The sequence below is a fragment of the Crotalus tigris genome, unplaced genomic scaffold, assembly GCF_016545835.1.
Source record: "Crotalus tigris isolate CLP2741 ecotype Arizona unplaced genomic scaffold, ASM1654583v1 scf7180000017541.2806704, whole genome shotgun sequence".
Lineage (NCBI taxonomy): Eukaryota > Metazoa > Chordata > Lepidosauria > Squamata > Viperidae > Crotalus > Crotalus tigris.
The window spans coordinates 1,950,987-1,965,630 of NW_024096462.1; the positions used below are offsets into that span (position 1 = coordinate 1,950,987).

Genomic DNA, 14,644 nt, shown 5'->3' on the forward strand with positions numbered 1-14,644 from the left:
AACACATTCAGAGGGTGTGTTGAGAATTGTTTCAGAATACATTCTAATTTTCAAAGGATAATATATGACTGAATTTCTGGTACTGAGAATCAGATCAATGAAGCAGAGCAAATGCAGGAATGTGGTGTGTTCTTTTTTACTAAGATCCATTTTTAAATTGGATTTAAACCCAGTTATGAGTTAAGTTACTTTCTGATGTCTTATGTTTAGCTACTTGTTAAGAAGCTAATTTTACAAAAACATGCCCCCCCCCCAAACCTAATAAATACTTGCAGACATTATTCTGCTCCAGATTGGCCAAGCAATGCTCTACTAATACTGGTTGAATTTGTTTCAGTGTCTGAAAAATGCAATCCCAATTCTTTGGAGGTATAAAAACATGCTCTTGATCAAAAATATTTTTTAATTTAGTCACTTCCTTCCCACAGAAGCCACATTCTATTCATTAGTGCCAGAAGCATTTATTGAAATACTGATTCTGTAAGTGGGAATATTTGTTAGAAAAAGGGGGATCATAAAATTTTTTTTTGCAAGCTCGGAATAATAGACAGAATTTTGCTATAATGTGAGTATGTAGCGATCAGCCATTAATACGTGGCATCTGATGCCTGCCACACTAGAGCTGCAGCAAAACTTTTCATTCCCTTTCTAAGAGAACAGCAAGCGATCAAACCACCAGACAAGCAGGAAATCCATCACCTGGTGCCTGGTTGTTGGCCTCTGCTCCAGAAGAGCAGCCAGCTGGCTTGCCCTCTCTTCAATGGTGAGGGTTTGCTCTGCCATATGGTCATCTGAAAAGAACTGATGAGTCCTCTGCAGAACAACAACGAAGGAAGAAAATGACCAGAGGAAATAATATGCACAGGAAAAAAAAGAGAGAGAGAGTGTTGGAAGCACAGAAGCCGAACTGACAAGTGTCCATGCTAGACAGCTCAACGACATGACGTTTGAGCGAGCTCTAAAACTCTTCTGGAATAGAAGTTATTTCCCTCCTTAGGTGGGACCAAAACTTGTCACAAGCCATTTAGAACGGCCCAATCTGAGCACGTCTGCTGTTGAAGACTTACTGATATCCAGCGGGTTGAAAGTATATGCTGAATTCTGAACTGTGCATCTCGCAGCAGCGTGAAATAAAACATGCTTTCATGTCTATCCAAACACCACAATCATTCTAAGCGACACAGAATGAGAAATTAAGGCTGGGGAAAGGTAGGGCTCCTTTGAAGTACTGAAGAGAGAAGAATTGGGCTCCTGTGTGCTCTGAAGGATCTTTGGGGGATTGAATCCATATAGCACTGTGAGAGTTAGAGATCAAGGACAGAAAGATGGCTGCAATATAAGAGTACCAGTGTTTCTCAACCTTGACAATTTTAAGGCATGTGGACTTCAACTCCCAGAATTCCACAGCTAGCAATTCTGGGAGTTGAAGTCCACATGCCTTAAAATTGTCAAGGTTGAAACTGGGTTAGGCGAAAGAGAAAGAACGTGCTCTATTTCTTTTCTTACTTCAACTTTGCTCCCCCCCCCTTTTTTTTAAATGTATGCCAGTGTGTGCACAGTAAAAAATGACAACAAAGGTTACCCCTTATCTACATTTCAGCAGCTATATAGTAAGATTCATAGCACTGAAGGGGAATCATACCAAATCATACCATGCTGGAAAAAACCTCCTTCTGCTTCACCACAGCATTTCCTACCCCAAAGATGGTTCCAAATCTGCAGCGAGCTATGTGCCAAACTTTATAAAATCATACTGCATATTCTTAAAGGTGGGTAAGAGCCTTTTCAAGCAAGCACTTTGGTAAACACCATACACCCAGAGAAATATTAATTTTGGAAAGATCTTCAGCAGCCCTGCGCTGAGGTTATTAGCATCATCAGCACATAGGTAAACATACAACCATCCTCCCCTGCCAGCTGACAAAGTGTCTTTTACAACTCATGCTTGCTTTGGTCATGCCAGTTTACCCATTGATGCCTGGGACTCTGTTCTCCAGGTGGATCTGTCTGAGGATCTCTGGTGGTCTGCAGGCAAAAGAGTTACCTTAACAAGCCCCCCCAGACACATAAAAAACAGCACAGTTTAATTAGGATCACCCTAGAAGACAAAAATATCACAAGTCCAGGAAACGTTTTGATTTCGGCATAGGTCATGCCAGCTTAGGGAGAATATACTTATCCAATTTTATGAGGCATGATTAAAAATAACACTCTAGGCAAACCGTGTTAGTAACTGGTGGTATAACACTGCACATTCACACAGTAATAAAAGGAGTGCAAGAAAAAGAGAGAGTTTCCGAGAAATGACCAAGTTAGTGCCTTAAAATCTTCCTTGTTTTAGAAATAACTCAGGGAGTTAGACATAAATGATTTCGCTAATTAAAACCAGATAAATTTATTATGCCGCAGTTTTTAAAAATGCATGTATTGTTTTGAAAAGATCCAACTCTCTTTAACAAGACAAGCAAATAGGCTTTTGGACCAACTATGCTCTTATTTCTATCTATCGTGACCATAAGCTATCCTGCCTTAAGAAATCTAGACGCCTATACTATAATTCACCTATCTATCATTTAATCATCATGGAGAAAATCTATGTGGTTGCTAAGAGTGGACAATGATTTCATAGGACATAATTGTTTTATCAAACTGAAATTCCAAGGGACACCAGAAACTACCAACTCTTCACAAAGAAATTGCTATAGCTATACTCTTTCTATCAAGTCTATATATATATATTGCTTCAATGGCATTGCTTTCTGAAGTGCCAATATAGAAAGATATTATCTTCTGACCTAACAAATCCAGAACTGCCATGTTCAAATCATGACCCTTTTACATATATTTTTAAAGAGGGGTACATAATATGTGACCAAAGCAACACTTTCAGACTTTTGAAGCATATATTTCCCCAAAGGCTTGGGGATGGACAGCTGTTTCTATATAGGGTCTTGCCCTTTTGTCAGGATGAAAGCAGCATTTTGGCATCAAACCTCAACCTCTAACAATGGGAGATGGGCATACATAAAGTAGTCCCATTTAACAACTGTTATCATTCACAGGACAGTGATGAAAAATTAACTTTAAGCCTCACATTTATGGCCTTCGCTGGTCTGTAAAGCAAAGGGAAGCTGAAGAAAGATCGTAAGCAGTCACAGTTTCACTTAGCGACTGCTTTCCAGTTGCTGATTCCAATGTGGTTGCCAAACAAGGACTATTATAGTGTTATACAATACATAACAAACAGGCATAGTTTGCAAAGGTACTGCAAAATTGCTTTATCAGCCTGGCTTCCTTACTCTCCCGAGGCTCTCCAAAGAGCCTGTGAGAATATAAATGGAAGGATATACTGTTCAATGTGAAAGATATTATATTTTAACAAAATAAATTTAGGTTTTTTCCTGAAATTTGTTTTTGAACTCTCAGCCTATTTCTTGAATGCTAGATGTGGTCCTAACAGCATAGCTTTACAAGATGGAATGACAAATTAGCTATAGCAGTTGCCCCCCCCCATTGAATCAAGCACACATTTTGATTTGTGTCTGTTTTTCTAACCATGAGGACAATAGTTAGAAGATCAATTTTATTTTTACAAATGAGGATACCAAAATTAGTCTGCTTCTCAAGCTAAGGCTGATTTAGTCTCTTAATTTGTCACGTAGTTGCATAACTATACTTAGAGAAACACATTATTTTCCAAGGGTAGTGCCAATGCAGATGACCATTGTTATTCCAAGTTCAGTGACATGTTTTGATTTCTCCTTCATATTAAGAAAAATCTAGAAGTCTGAGCTAAGCTGTTTGGTTTTTGTTACTCTTGTTTTACTAAATAAAGGAGAAGGGAGGAATTTACACATAGTTGCCAAGTTTTTCTTCCTAGGAAAATCTGACCTTCAATTTCCCATCTCAGAGTCATGTGCCACCCAGTCAAGGTCAGGTCTTATAGTGTTAAGACCAAACAGTGCCATGAAGTCATGATGCCAACTTTTGATAAAAACTTTGAGACTGTTGTTTGTTGGGAGCTTCTGTATGGAACCTACCACTGGGAACTATGGAAACTGGCCACCCTTGGGGTATTATTAAGAAGCTCCTGGCGGCTAGCTTTTCAATCTGTTTGCTTGAGCTAATAATACAGCTTAATCTACCTTTATTTTTATGGGCTGCTTATTGTTTCAAGATCCAAAAGAACCAATTGCCTGGGCACTCAATCACTACTCTGACATTTGGCAAAACACCAAGGAGCATTGCCCAGAAAAAATAACCAGAAAAACTGAAGGCCCCCCCCAAAGGTAGATAATGTGCAAGATGCAGACAATTTAAAGGACTGAATTGTTTATTAGTGCTTTATAAGTGGGAGAAGATAAAATAAAGAACTAAAGGAAGTAAGAAAAAAATGGCAGTGGGCTAGAATCAGCTGAACTGGGAACTTTTTTCTTAAATGTCAAACATGAATGTTTTTCCAATCTCACAAGTAAAGAAGATAATATCTCTGTGCTCTATTGAAGAGCAGGATTTTTTAAAGAATCTTCATTAACAAAAGGCTTCTCAAGAACTGAGTAATATAGAGGTCACTTTACAACACAAAAACTTGATTTACATGTTTTTGCATCTTGCTTTCTCTCTTTAGAAAACAAAATGAGCAAGATTTGAAAGAATTTGCATTTCACCAGCGGTGGTGATGACAGAAAAAAAACATCTTGAACATCACAGATATCCAACTGTAGCAAGAGTCAAATAAGAACAAGTAAATTTTGATATTATCAAAAGAACAGGGTATTATTGAAGCCACTGGGTGTGAGGCTACATAAATTTGTTTCATAAATAAATTTATATACTGCTTTAATATGCACAAATACCTAATTTTCTTTCTTCATACTAATTTTATATATACATACATATATATGTATGTATGTATGTATGTATGTATGTACACACACACACACACACACATGCATAAAATAAGAATAACATTTAAAAAAGAGGAAAATGCCTACAAATTTTCTATCAGGAAGAACACTTCAACAGAAACAATGCCTCTAATGTTTGAAGGCAAAAAACAGAGTACTTTAATCATAGTAAACAAAACAAAAAGCCAAACAACAGGCAATCACAAAGACCTTAAACTAAAACTAGAACCAATCTATTTTGAATTTAAATTGCTAGTATTTATTGCCACTCCTCTTATAACAGGTAATAATAATAATAAGGAATCTCAACATCAGCCTTTATTTAAGCTCAGGATTTTATTTGGTTCAGCAACTTATGTATATAACACATAATGGACTACAAGTAGATTCCATTTAATCTGAAGATACTAAACTGAAATCCAATGTGTATCATTAAGTTTTCTCTTGGGAGAAAATGGAGAATCAGATCAAGAGATCCGCAGGCTTTTAAGGAGAAACTCAACCCAAGAAGGGCATGTAATCCAGTCATTTGAGGAAGCAAAGAGGAAGAGAAAAAGAAAGAAGGACAGAGCATGCAGAATGAAATCACCTGCTGACTGGGGTACGATGGAGAGGAAGTAGAAATGGAGGAAGAAGAGAGCATGATCACTTTTTTGGGACAGGTCCGACAACGCTCCTTTTTCCTCATCTTTGTTTTAAAACAGTGGGAGGGGAAAATGATAGAACAAGAAACAATATCATCGGCTTTATTTTAACACCCCGCATAGAAAACTCAACATCTTAATTTTTTTCTGCAGAGAAAACCAGCCCAGGAGCAAAACATTTTCATTTAAATACAGAATGCTCATCTCAAGTTGTGTAGCCAAGGAATACATTTGAGCACCTTCCCCTGCATTTTGCCTGAGCTGTGGCTGAAGAATGCATCATCTGGAGCAGTGTTCCTTAAATTTTTGGGGTCCTCCGAAATTTGGACTGCAGCCTTTAGCCAATGCGATGTTGCTGGGGATAATGAGAATTGCTGGTGAATATATGGGGAAGGAATCAAAACGTGAACAAGTGATTTGAAGGAAATGGACGTTGTTTTTTCTTTCTTAGCTTAGGAGCTAGAACCTCTACAAGGCAAACTCTTAAAGGGTAGGGTTGTCACATCCCTTGAAAACTTTCACAAATGTTCATGACAGGTTGGTTCATTTGTCTGAAATGTTCAAAAATGCCCAAATATGGAATCCTGTGTGCAGTTTCAAAATCATCAAAATATAGTGAAGCAAAACAAACTGCCTGCCCCATATTATGCAGTGTTGAGCAATGCATCAAAAATCTCAATCTATTGTTGCTGTATAGAAATATACTGCCGCTTCCTATTTTTATATTATTTTCCCAATCCAATAATATCAATGACAAAACATATCAGAATATACAGGTCATACAACATACTGGGTATATCGACTTTACTGCTTGCCTAATGCTGGCTCATATGATGATGACTAACATAAGACTCCATTTGGATCTCTTTCTAGTTCCCCTAAGCTAATAATACACTACACTGTAATAGGACCTGATCTTTCTAACATGCCAATCTTCCAAACTTCCTGATACTACAATAACTATGTATTTAGAGATGGAGTCAGAGTGTTCCATAGGAATGTAAGAGACACTTTGCAGACCACACTACTAGGTGCCCACTTTTTTCATCTTTTGAAAAAATACAAACGTATGTCAGTGTGTCAGTCCATACACATTATTATTCCCCAGCAGTTGACACGAGTGCAATAACATTCAACCTCTGATACCTCAAGCACAATATGAAGTCTTCATGATCGGTAATGATTAATAACCTTATTCTTCATAAATACCACTGCAATTTGTGCAGCCAAATTCACAGTTGCAATTTATTATTTCAGTTTTGTAATTTCCTACTTTTGGTCCCGGGCTCCAATCTACCATGTCCCCCAAAATCCACCTAAAGTATGGACCATTCCATCAAACTTCTAAAAAAGGTAGAATAAACTTTTTCCCACTTGGGGGTGGCACTCAGTTCTTGGTTCACAAAAATACAACAATGAAGGGTGTTCTCTGGATCAACGCATTGAAGGTAAAAGGAGATTGGGCATGACAGAATTCACTGTTGATGTTCTTCTATAAGGAGCATCTCTTACCATTTCAGTTTATAAGATCTGATGCTGTTGCCAACATAATTCTTTTCCATATCAAGTAATAAACACATTTGACTATCTTGACACAAAGACCTGCCATCGGAATTCCAATCTACAGTTTCCAGTTTCAAAATTTTATTTCCCCTTCCACCCTCTACCCTCTCACACACATACTTGTGCTATTAGTATGCAAATGAGGAGTAAAGCTGTTAAATATAAGGTGAAATTGCCTTCAACCATAGAGTAGTCATATTTATTCCCTCAGAATATTGCTAGAATTTTCCCAATACAGTAGAAGAGTAGATTTAAATCTTTTTAATAATGCTCGTTTTTATAAAAATAAAAGAGACTATAACTCTGACTATGTATATTCAGTGCTAATAAAAAAGATGAGGATGATTAGAATTGGCAGAAAGATGTTGAATCTACTTAATTAAATTTCTTCAAGGAAAAGCATCAAGTGAATAAGAGAAATAAGATTCTTTTGGTCATATTTTTTTTTGTTGGTGGAATACAATCAAAAGAGAAAGAACTAATGTCTCAGACACTCTTAGATCTGACCAAAGCATATGTGGGATAAATCGTTTCTGGTCCATCAGTTGAAAGAGTTAACTCAAACATCAAAGAGTTAATCCACTGAAATTTGCTGCTCATTCTTTTTGAAAAGATACCATGTTCCTACATAGAACAAGCTGCTGAGCAAAGAGATAGTTGACTTATTCAATGAGCGTCATCAAAAAGTCACACTGTAATGTATAAGCATCTTAAACAGTGCTTTGGAAAACCTTGTACCTTTCACTTTCAAAACCATATATACCTTTTATCTTCAAGAAGAAACCATGATATTGACCAGAATGAAGCTCATCAAGAAAATGCCCTAAAATTTTTCTTTGTAATTACAATATTCTCTCTGTGTTGGTAGTAATAAAAATGGAAATATCCATTAAATATTGCCTCTTTGGGGAAAAAAAGGTGTTTATAGTGTATATAGAACAGCAAGAAGACAAACAGGTTTTGTTCATGAACAATTACCACTTGATGCAATCAGAAGAAAACATATAAGAAACAAAGTGATAAGATCTTGCAATCACTGTTGGAAAGACACATCTCCTTTAACTACTGATTTTGGATAGCCTGTGTGTGGGATATTTGTTTTGTATATTCTTTTAGTGTCTTCTCCATTAGCTGGCCACCAAAAGTTCTTCAAATGCTGAAATCTCTTATGATAATTCATCTTGTTACAGTGGTTCACCTTTGATGTGCTTTTCATTGATCAAGACAGCAACATACTTTAGCAGCATTGTCTTCGCATAAGACAATTGTGAAGATTAAGATCTCAAAGCAATTTCACTTTGGCAGCCAGAATCATTCCAATGACATAACTGTATTTCAAACAATTGCTTTTTCTCAGGGACTCACCTGAATCTAGGCTAAGAAATTAAACAATCTGCTACAAAGAAAAGTGAAAAATCTTTCAGTCTGAGAGTTGTGTGGATCATCCCTGAGTCCAGTGCACAAATTCCTCAGAAGTAAGAAGTTAAACTGTATAATATAGCAAGGATTCTACTATACAAACTTGGTATTTTAAATTACACACCAAAAAAGAGCCATGTGGCAAAATGATTTTCAAAATATTATTTTCTTGTAGATTAATTCCATGTTTCTTGGCTCTGCACTTAGCACATGAGCTGAGCTGGAAATGAAGCATATCCATCTGGCGTGGTTACATTCTGTCTGCTATTTTCCACTCCATTTTGCTTTCAGAATTTTGCAAACAATTTTCGCCAGAAACTAAGTAGGAAGTATATTTGCTTTGACTGAGTGGCTGATATCCAAATTAAAGTATGTTGATAAAGAATTACAGGAGCATTTCATAATCTGATGTCCTGCTGATGGTTATAGGTTGAAGGAAGCTATCCATAGATTGATAATAATGATGGACAATAGCTGTATAAATAAGTAAGCCAACAAGAGATATTCACCAGCAAGAATTTATTAAGAGCAAATCAACTCATCTTCATTTTCATTTGTGTTTTAAGCAGATGTAAACTGAGAAAATATTAGAAGCACTAGTACTACTATACTTTTTTTTAAAAAGAATCTATATGCCTAGGGTATGTAAATACTTAGAAACAATATTGGTGTATTAAAAATCCTCACATTAATTTGGGGTTTTTTTGCTCATGTTCTGATGAGAGATTGCTGATTTCCTTTAAGAACCTATATATGAATACTTAAAACAATACTAAAATAGGACTCTGAAGACAGGACAGAACATTATTAATTTCTAAATGATTTCTCCCAACAAAATTAAATAACTTTCTTTTACATTTATACTATAATGAAATCTCTTTAAAAATAATTAAAGCTGAAAAGGACCAGCAACTTCTGTTTAAGTATAGCCAAAAGCCATAATGCCAAATGAAATAAACCTTTCTTATCATCTGTAACAGAAATATACTGTGCATCTTTGGACCACTACCAGTTCCTTTACATTAGTACAAGAGGTATATTTCAAAATGTGTGAAGTATTTCTGTCATGGCTTATTCTCATATTATGTCTGCCAGTGCTGAGAATTAGATCTCCCTCAAGAAAGTTCCTTATAGATACTAGAATGTAAAAAAGATGTTGAGACTCTAGAAAGAGTACAGAGAAAAGCAACAAAGATGATTAGGGGACTGGAGGCTAAAGCATATAAGGAACGGCTGCTGGAATTAGGTATGTCTAGTTTAATGAAGAGAAGGATGAGGGGGGACATGATAGCAATCTTCCAATATCTCAAGGGCTGCCATAAAGAAGAGGGAGTCAAGCTATTCTCCAAAGCGCCTGAGGGCAGGACAAGAAGCAACGGATGGAAACTAATCAAGGAGACAAGCAACCTAGAACTAAGGAGAAACTTCCTGACAGTTAGAACAATTAACCAGTGGAACAACCTGCTTCCAGAAGCGGTGAATGCTCCAACGCTGGAAGTTTTTAAGAGACTGGACAGCCATTTGTCCGAAATGGTATACGGTTTCCTGCCTGAGCAGGGGGTTGGACTAGATGACCTCCAAGGTCCCTTCCAACTTTATTATTATTATTATTAATATGAAGTGCTTTCAAGACTCAAATGTAAATATCTTCCAATCATGACTATATAAACTGATGGGAAACCAATGCTTCCATATAAATGAAATTACATTTATTAGATGCTTTCATAGTAGTGATCTCATGACTGCTCAAGGTTTTATTAATAAGATGGGTTAGAAAGGATCTTTGCTATCTTTTCTATGCTATCAATTTTACTGATGACTAAAAACCAGGAACCATATAGAAGCCATAACTCTTTAGTAGGCTCCGAGATCTTGATCACAAAGCAGGGCCTGCACAAAGGAATAGGAGTAGTAGTGTGGGATGGAAAAGCAGTAGCCAATGGGGTTGGCAGTGTGACAGTCATTCATTGGGGTTTGTTTTACCTGTTTCCACTGAGGTATTGGGGCATGGCGGCCCTGCTCTCGCTGTCGATAGGCGGGATGGCTGAGAGCACGGTCTTGATAAGGCTGGGCAGAACGTTGTATGCAGATCATAACATGCCCACGATGGTGGGCATTTCCAGAAAAGGTAAAAACAGAACTCACAAAGAAACACACAAAGGGACAGGGTAGACACCAAGGAGGGGGAAAAATGGAGTAAGGAAAAATTAGTTGGCAAAAAATAAAAATAAAATAGAGAAATACTTAAAAATGGAAGAAAAAAAAAGGAAGACAGAAACTTAGCCATGAGGAGGCCATCTGTCTCCTATTATTTAGACAAGTTATTTGAATAGGGTTTAGATTGGAAGTGAACTAATAGAGAGGAAAAAAATCCTAAAATAATCACAGTACAGATGTTTTAATCCATTCTTCACGCCAACAGTATCTTTACCGGGTATCATTTGAAATTCTGGCATTCCATTTGCAGCACATTGCAAATTGGATATAATGCTCACTGGAAAAAGATATGTCTCCTGCGGTGCTCAGTCAAGTTAAATAAATCCTCTAGGATTCCTGGGTGAAGCCAGTTATTTGAACCACTTTCTCAAGCCGAGAAGCTGGTTATATATTAATGATTCATTGCCACAGCTACTGAAAACTGTCTTCTGTATGTTGAACAGATGGCAATTCATCAAAGATTATTTTACAAAGGAGTTCCCTGAAGACTACATTTAACTCCAGGATGAGCACAAAATGGGGGCTCTCAAGCAGTAGCTTTCATGACCTGGGAACTTGATCAGGCCTCCAATCCCAAACTGTTTCTAGACACTGAGCAAAGAAATGGCAACTTGCCAGCCTATCTCTGTATTCCAATACTGCTCTTTGACAGATTGGCATAAAACTCCACCAGAATTAAAAAGAGCTTCTTTATTCCTAGAATGCAAGAATAGCTTTTATAACTTGTTTGGCTACAGAGGGAGACTGCATGCCCTCCAATCAAATTCAGATGTCCCAAGGCAAGAAGATCCATCCTTTATCAAAGCATTGACTAAAGCCCCAAATGCATCCAATATGAGCTCCCTTCTCACCTGTCTCCGGAGGCCTGTGGACGGTACAGGGGCATTCTCCTCAAATTTGGCTAGCAGCTGGGTTGCCATGGACTTCACTTTATTCTGGTTCCCAATAGCAGCATCAATTCGTCTCTCGGTCAGAGCACTTACAAGGGTGGGCCTGTCTTCACGACAGCTTCTTGAAGTGTCCTCCTATAAATCAGTGTCAAGTATGGATTAAGATGCACTTCAAAATTCCTCCACCCAATTCCAGTTCTGAGCATCATTATGAATTCTGAAACATAATTCTCGTTCTTGCCAGTTTGGTTTGCTCACCATACCTATTTTTCTCCAAGTTCAAAGTAACTGAATTTTACCATCAAATTAAAAAAGAATCGGTATAGAGTATAGACAAAAGATTTATACGATCTGAAGAGAAACCAGAGTATAGAGTAGGCATAATTCCTCATTGTCAAGAGAATATGCTGTGCATATAAAATATTTTAGATCTAACGCACACATACTAGAAGGATCAGCTATTTGATAAAGCCTGAGGAGCAACAGCTTTCTCTGACAAGACTGAATCTGTGGCACATGTGTGGCTAGATAATCCCGTTATATTACATTTGGCTCATTAAATCATTTATTATCAAGCTTTCACAATCACTGAATTACAATCAGTGATTATAAATCAGTGATTATAGATCAGCTGCTGCAAGATTACAGCACTGAAACATCTAAGCAGGTTTCAAAATTCCAAATAGTGGTGATTAGAGCAGTGGTTCTCAACCTTTCTAATGCCGCGACCCTATAATACAGTTCCCCATGTTGTGGTGACCCCCAACCACTTATACATCACCGGGTGCCAGGGGTGTGACCAAAGAAAAGGGGGGGAAAAATGGCAGACAGCCTTGTTTGGCGACCCCCGTGAAATGGTTGTTCGACCCCAAATGGGGTCCCGACCCACAGGTTGAGAACCACTGGATTAGAGTGTGTCTGCTCTACAAGCAATAATCCAGGTTCTTTTCTTTTCATCTCTCTCCTCTGTAACTTTTGAGTACCTTGTTCCAGATTCTCTTGCTAGTTTGTGTGTAGAACTTTGATATCATTCTTTTTTTTGTAAATATTTTATTAATTTCAAGTTTTACAATCATAAGTACTTAATAAACAATTCAGAGTCTGGGTTCCTTTATCATTCAGTGGTATATATTAACTTTCATTCAAAATATCCAATACTACACCATCCAGTATTTCCCAGGTCTTCTCTTCTTCCAATAATCATCATTTTTCCACACTATGCAAGTATAATTCTTGCTGCTATTAATATCTATACAATTAAATATAAAACATCTTTGTCACATGTTTCTAATGTTATACATAGTGTCAATAATATTAGTTTATAATATCTTCTCTAGCCAAAACATATATCAAATGTATTTGCAATCAATCCATATCCTTTTTTTTTTCAATTTTAATTTCCCGTCAATATTCAAAATAACTTTATCAATTATGATTTTTCTCATAATTAATTACATATAGGTAATTAAAAGCTTCCCTTATACCAACCCTCTTAGTATTTTCATTATTTCCCATCTCATAAAAAATTATGTTATCCTAGTTACAAATCACTTCCTTCTAATTTATAATGGTCCTTTTATTTCTAATAATTGTCTATTCTTTTAATCATATTCAAACATCCACTAGATGGTATAATACCTCATCTAATTAGTCAGGACCTCTATTTTCTTCAGTCTTAATCTAGTTTTCTTCCTTTGCCAAATATCTTTGCAAATCAGTGCATTTAGGTCACCAAGTATTTCTTCCTCTGTTTTTGTATATATTATTTGAAATAAAAAAGACAATTTAATTAAAGTGTTTTTATAAAAACATTTAATCCATTTATATTTGTTAAACAGCCTCCATTTTCTTTCTCCTTCAGTTTCTTGTTCCCCAGTTTTCAGCATTTCTCCTAACAGTTCTGTCATCCATTCTATCAATTCTTCTTCCTTGTCTTCAAATATGTTCTGAAGTCTTGAAAAGTAAAATGTCTTTCCCATTTCCAGTGTTATATCTTCCAAATTTTTATTTATCTGTGCCTTTCTGATTGTTTCTTCTTTCGAATCCTCTATCTTTATGTCAGTTTCCTCTATTTTGTCTTCTGGTTTCTGAGTTGCTAGTTCATTCTTTATGGTCATTTTCTGAATGTTTTTTGCTTGTAAGTTTAAGGTGGAGAGTTACTCTTTTATGTTATTTAAATTATTTTTAGTCTCCTCATAATTTAAAACAATTGTTTCTTAAATTGATTTCAATATGGAAAGAATTTCTTTCTGAAGTCCATTTACATTTTCTTGTTGATTATACATGTTTCTTCCAAAGAGAAATAGTCCAGAAGCAACTTTCCCATTGTTTCTTGATAATTCTTGAAATTAAAAGTCAGTCAATATTTGTAATCCAGGCTGGCCAATTTAGAATGGTTTATTTTCTCCTTTATACAGATAAAACAGCCCAAGGATTCCCCCCCCCCCTTTCCCAGCTGCAGTCTGCAAAATTGAAAGTTTCCAGGAACAACAAAGAGCCTTATCTTTGTCCGGGCTTTGTGTCAAATTTTAAGCATAATAAATTGCAATGCCAAGGTTCACCACTAAATGTTGTTAACATCCATCTTCCAGCTCTTAAGTCCAAACCTATTTCACCAACTTTTCAAATATCTTTTCAAAAAGAAAGTCTTAAAAATACTTCTAGTCCCCAAATTAATCTTGTAGTTTTCTGTAATTTCCCTCCAAGAAAGTTATTTGCTGCTTCTCTTTTCCTGAGAGAATGGGCAGAAATTCCTCTTCTATCATCTGGGGGATTCTTTGCTTTGGGAATTCTTTTTTCCAGGAAGAGGCTTTAAAATTATAAAGAGAGGATTGTTCTCACCCAATTCCATCCGTGTTGTTCAGAAGTTGCTAGTTAGTGCTTATCTTGGGTTGTCAATGGCTTCTGGCTGGTTTCTTCTGCCGGTTTGAAGGGCTTCCTCGGATCAAATGGAAAGGCTGTCTGCAATCTATGAGGGTCCCCTTCTTCTTCGTCACCTCTCCAG

The 14,644-nt window shown here is 36.6% G+C and overlaps 1 protein-coding gene across 26 annotated transcripts in view; it reads right to left on the reverse strand.

The window, feature by feature from the left end:
* MICAL3 (microtubule associated monooxygenase, calponin and LIM domain containing 3) overlaps positions 1 to 14,644 on the reverse strand; it is a 217,999-nt gene that overhangs the window by 80,118 nt on the left and 123,237 nt on the right. For 16 of the 26 annotated variants that reach the window (XM_039364504.1, XM_039364665.1, XM_039364415.1 and 13 more), the window contains exons 16-20: positions 11,602 to 11,775; positions 10,517 to 10,600; positions 5,497 to 5,595; positions 1,969 to 2,025; positions 700 to 813 (exon numbers count right to left, since the gene is read on the reverse strand). In XM_039364504.1, the coding sequence (XP_039220438.1) occupies positions 700 to 813; positions 1,969 to 2,025; positions 5,497 to 5,595; positions 10,517 to 10,600; positions 11,602 to 11,775 (528 nt within the window). Of the gene's footprint in view, positions 1 to 699; positions 814 to 1,968; positions 2,026 to 5,452; positions 5,907 to 10,516; positions 10,601 to 11,601; positions 11,776 to 14,644 lie in introns of those variants that run through there. The other 10 variants (XM_039366057.1, XM_039366142.1, XM_039366222.1 and 7 more) reach the window with 6 other exon arrangements.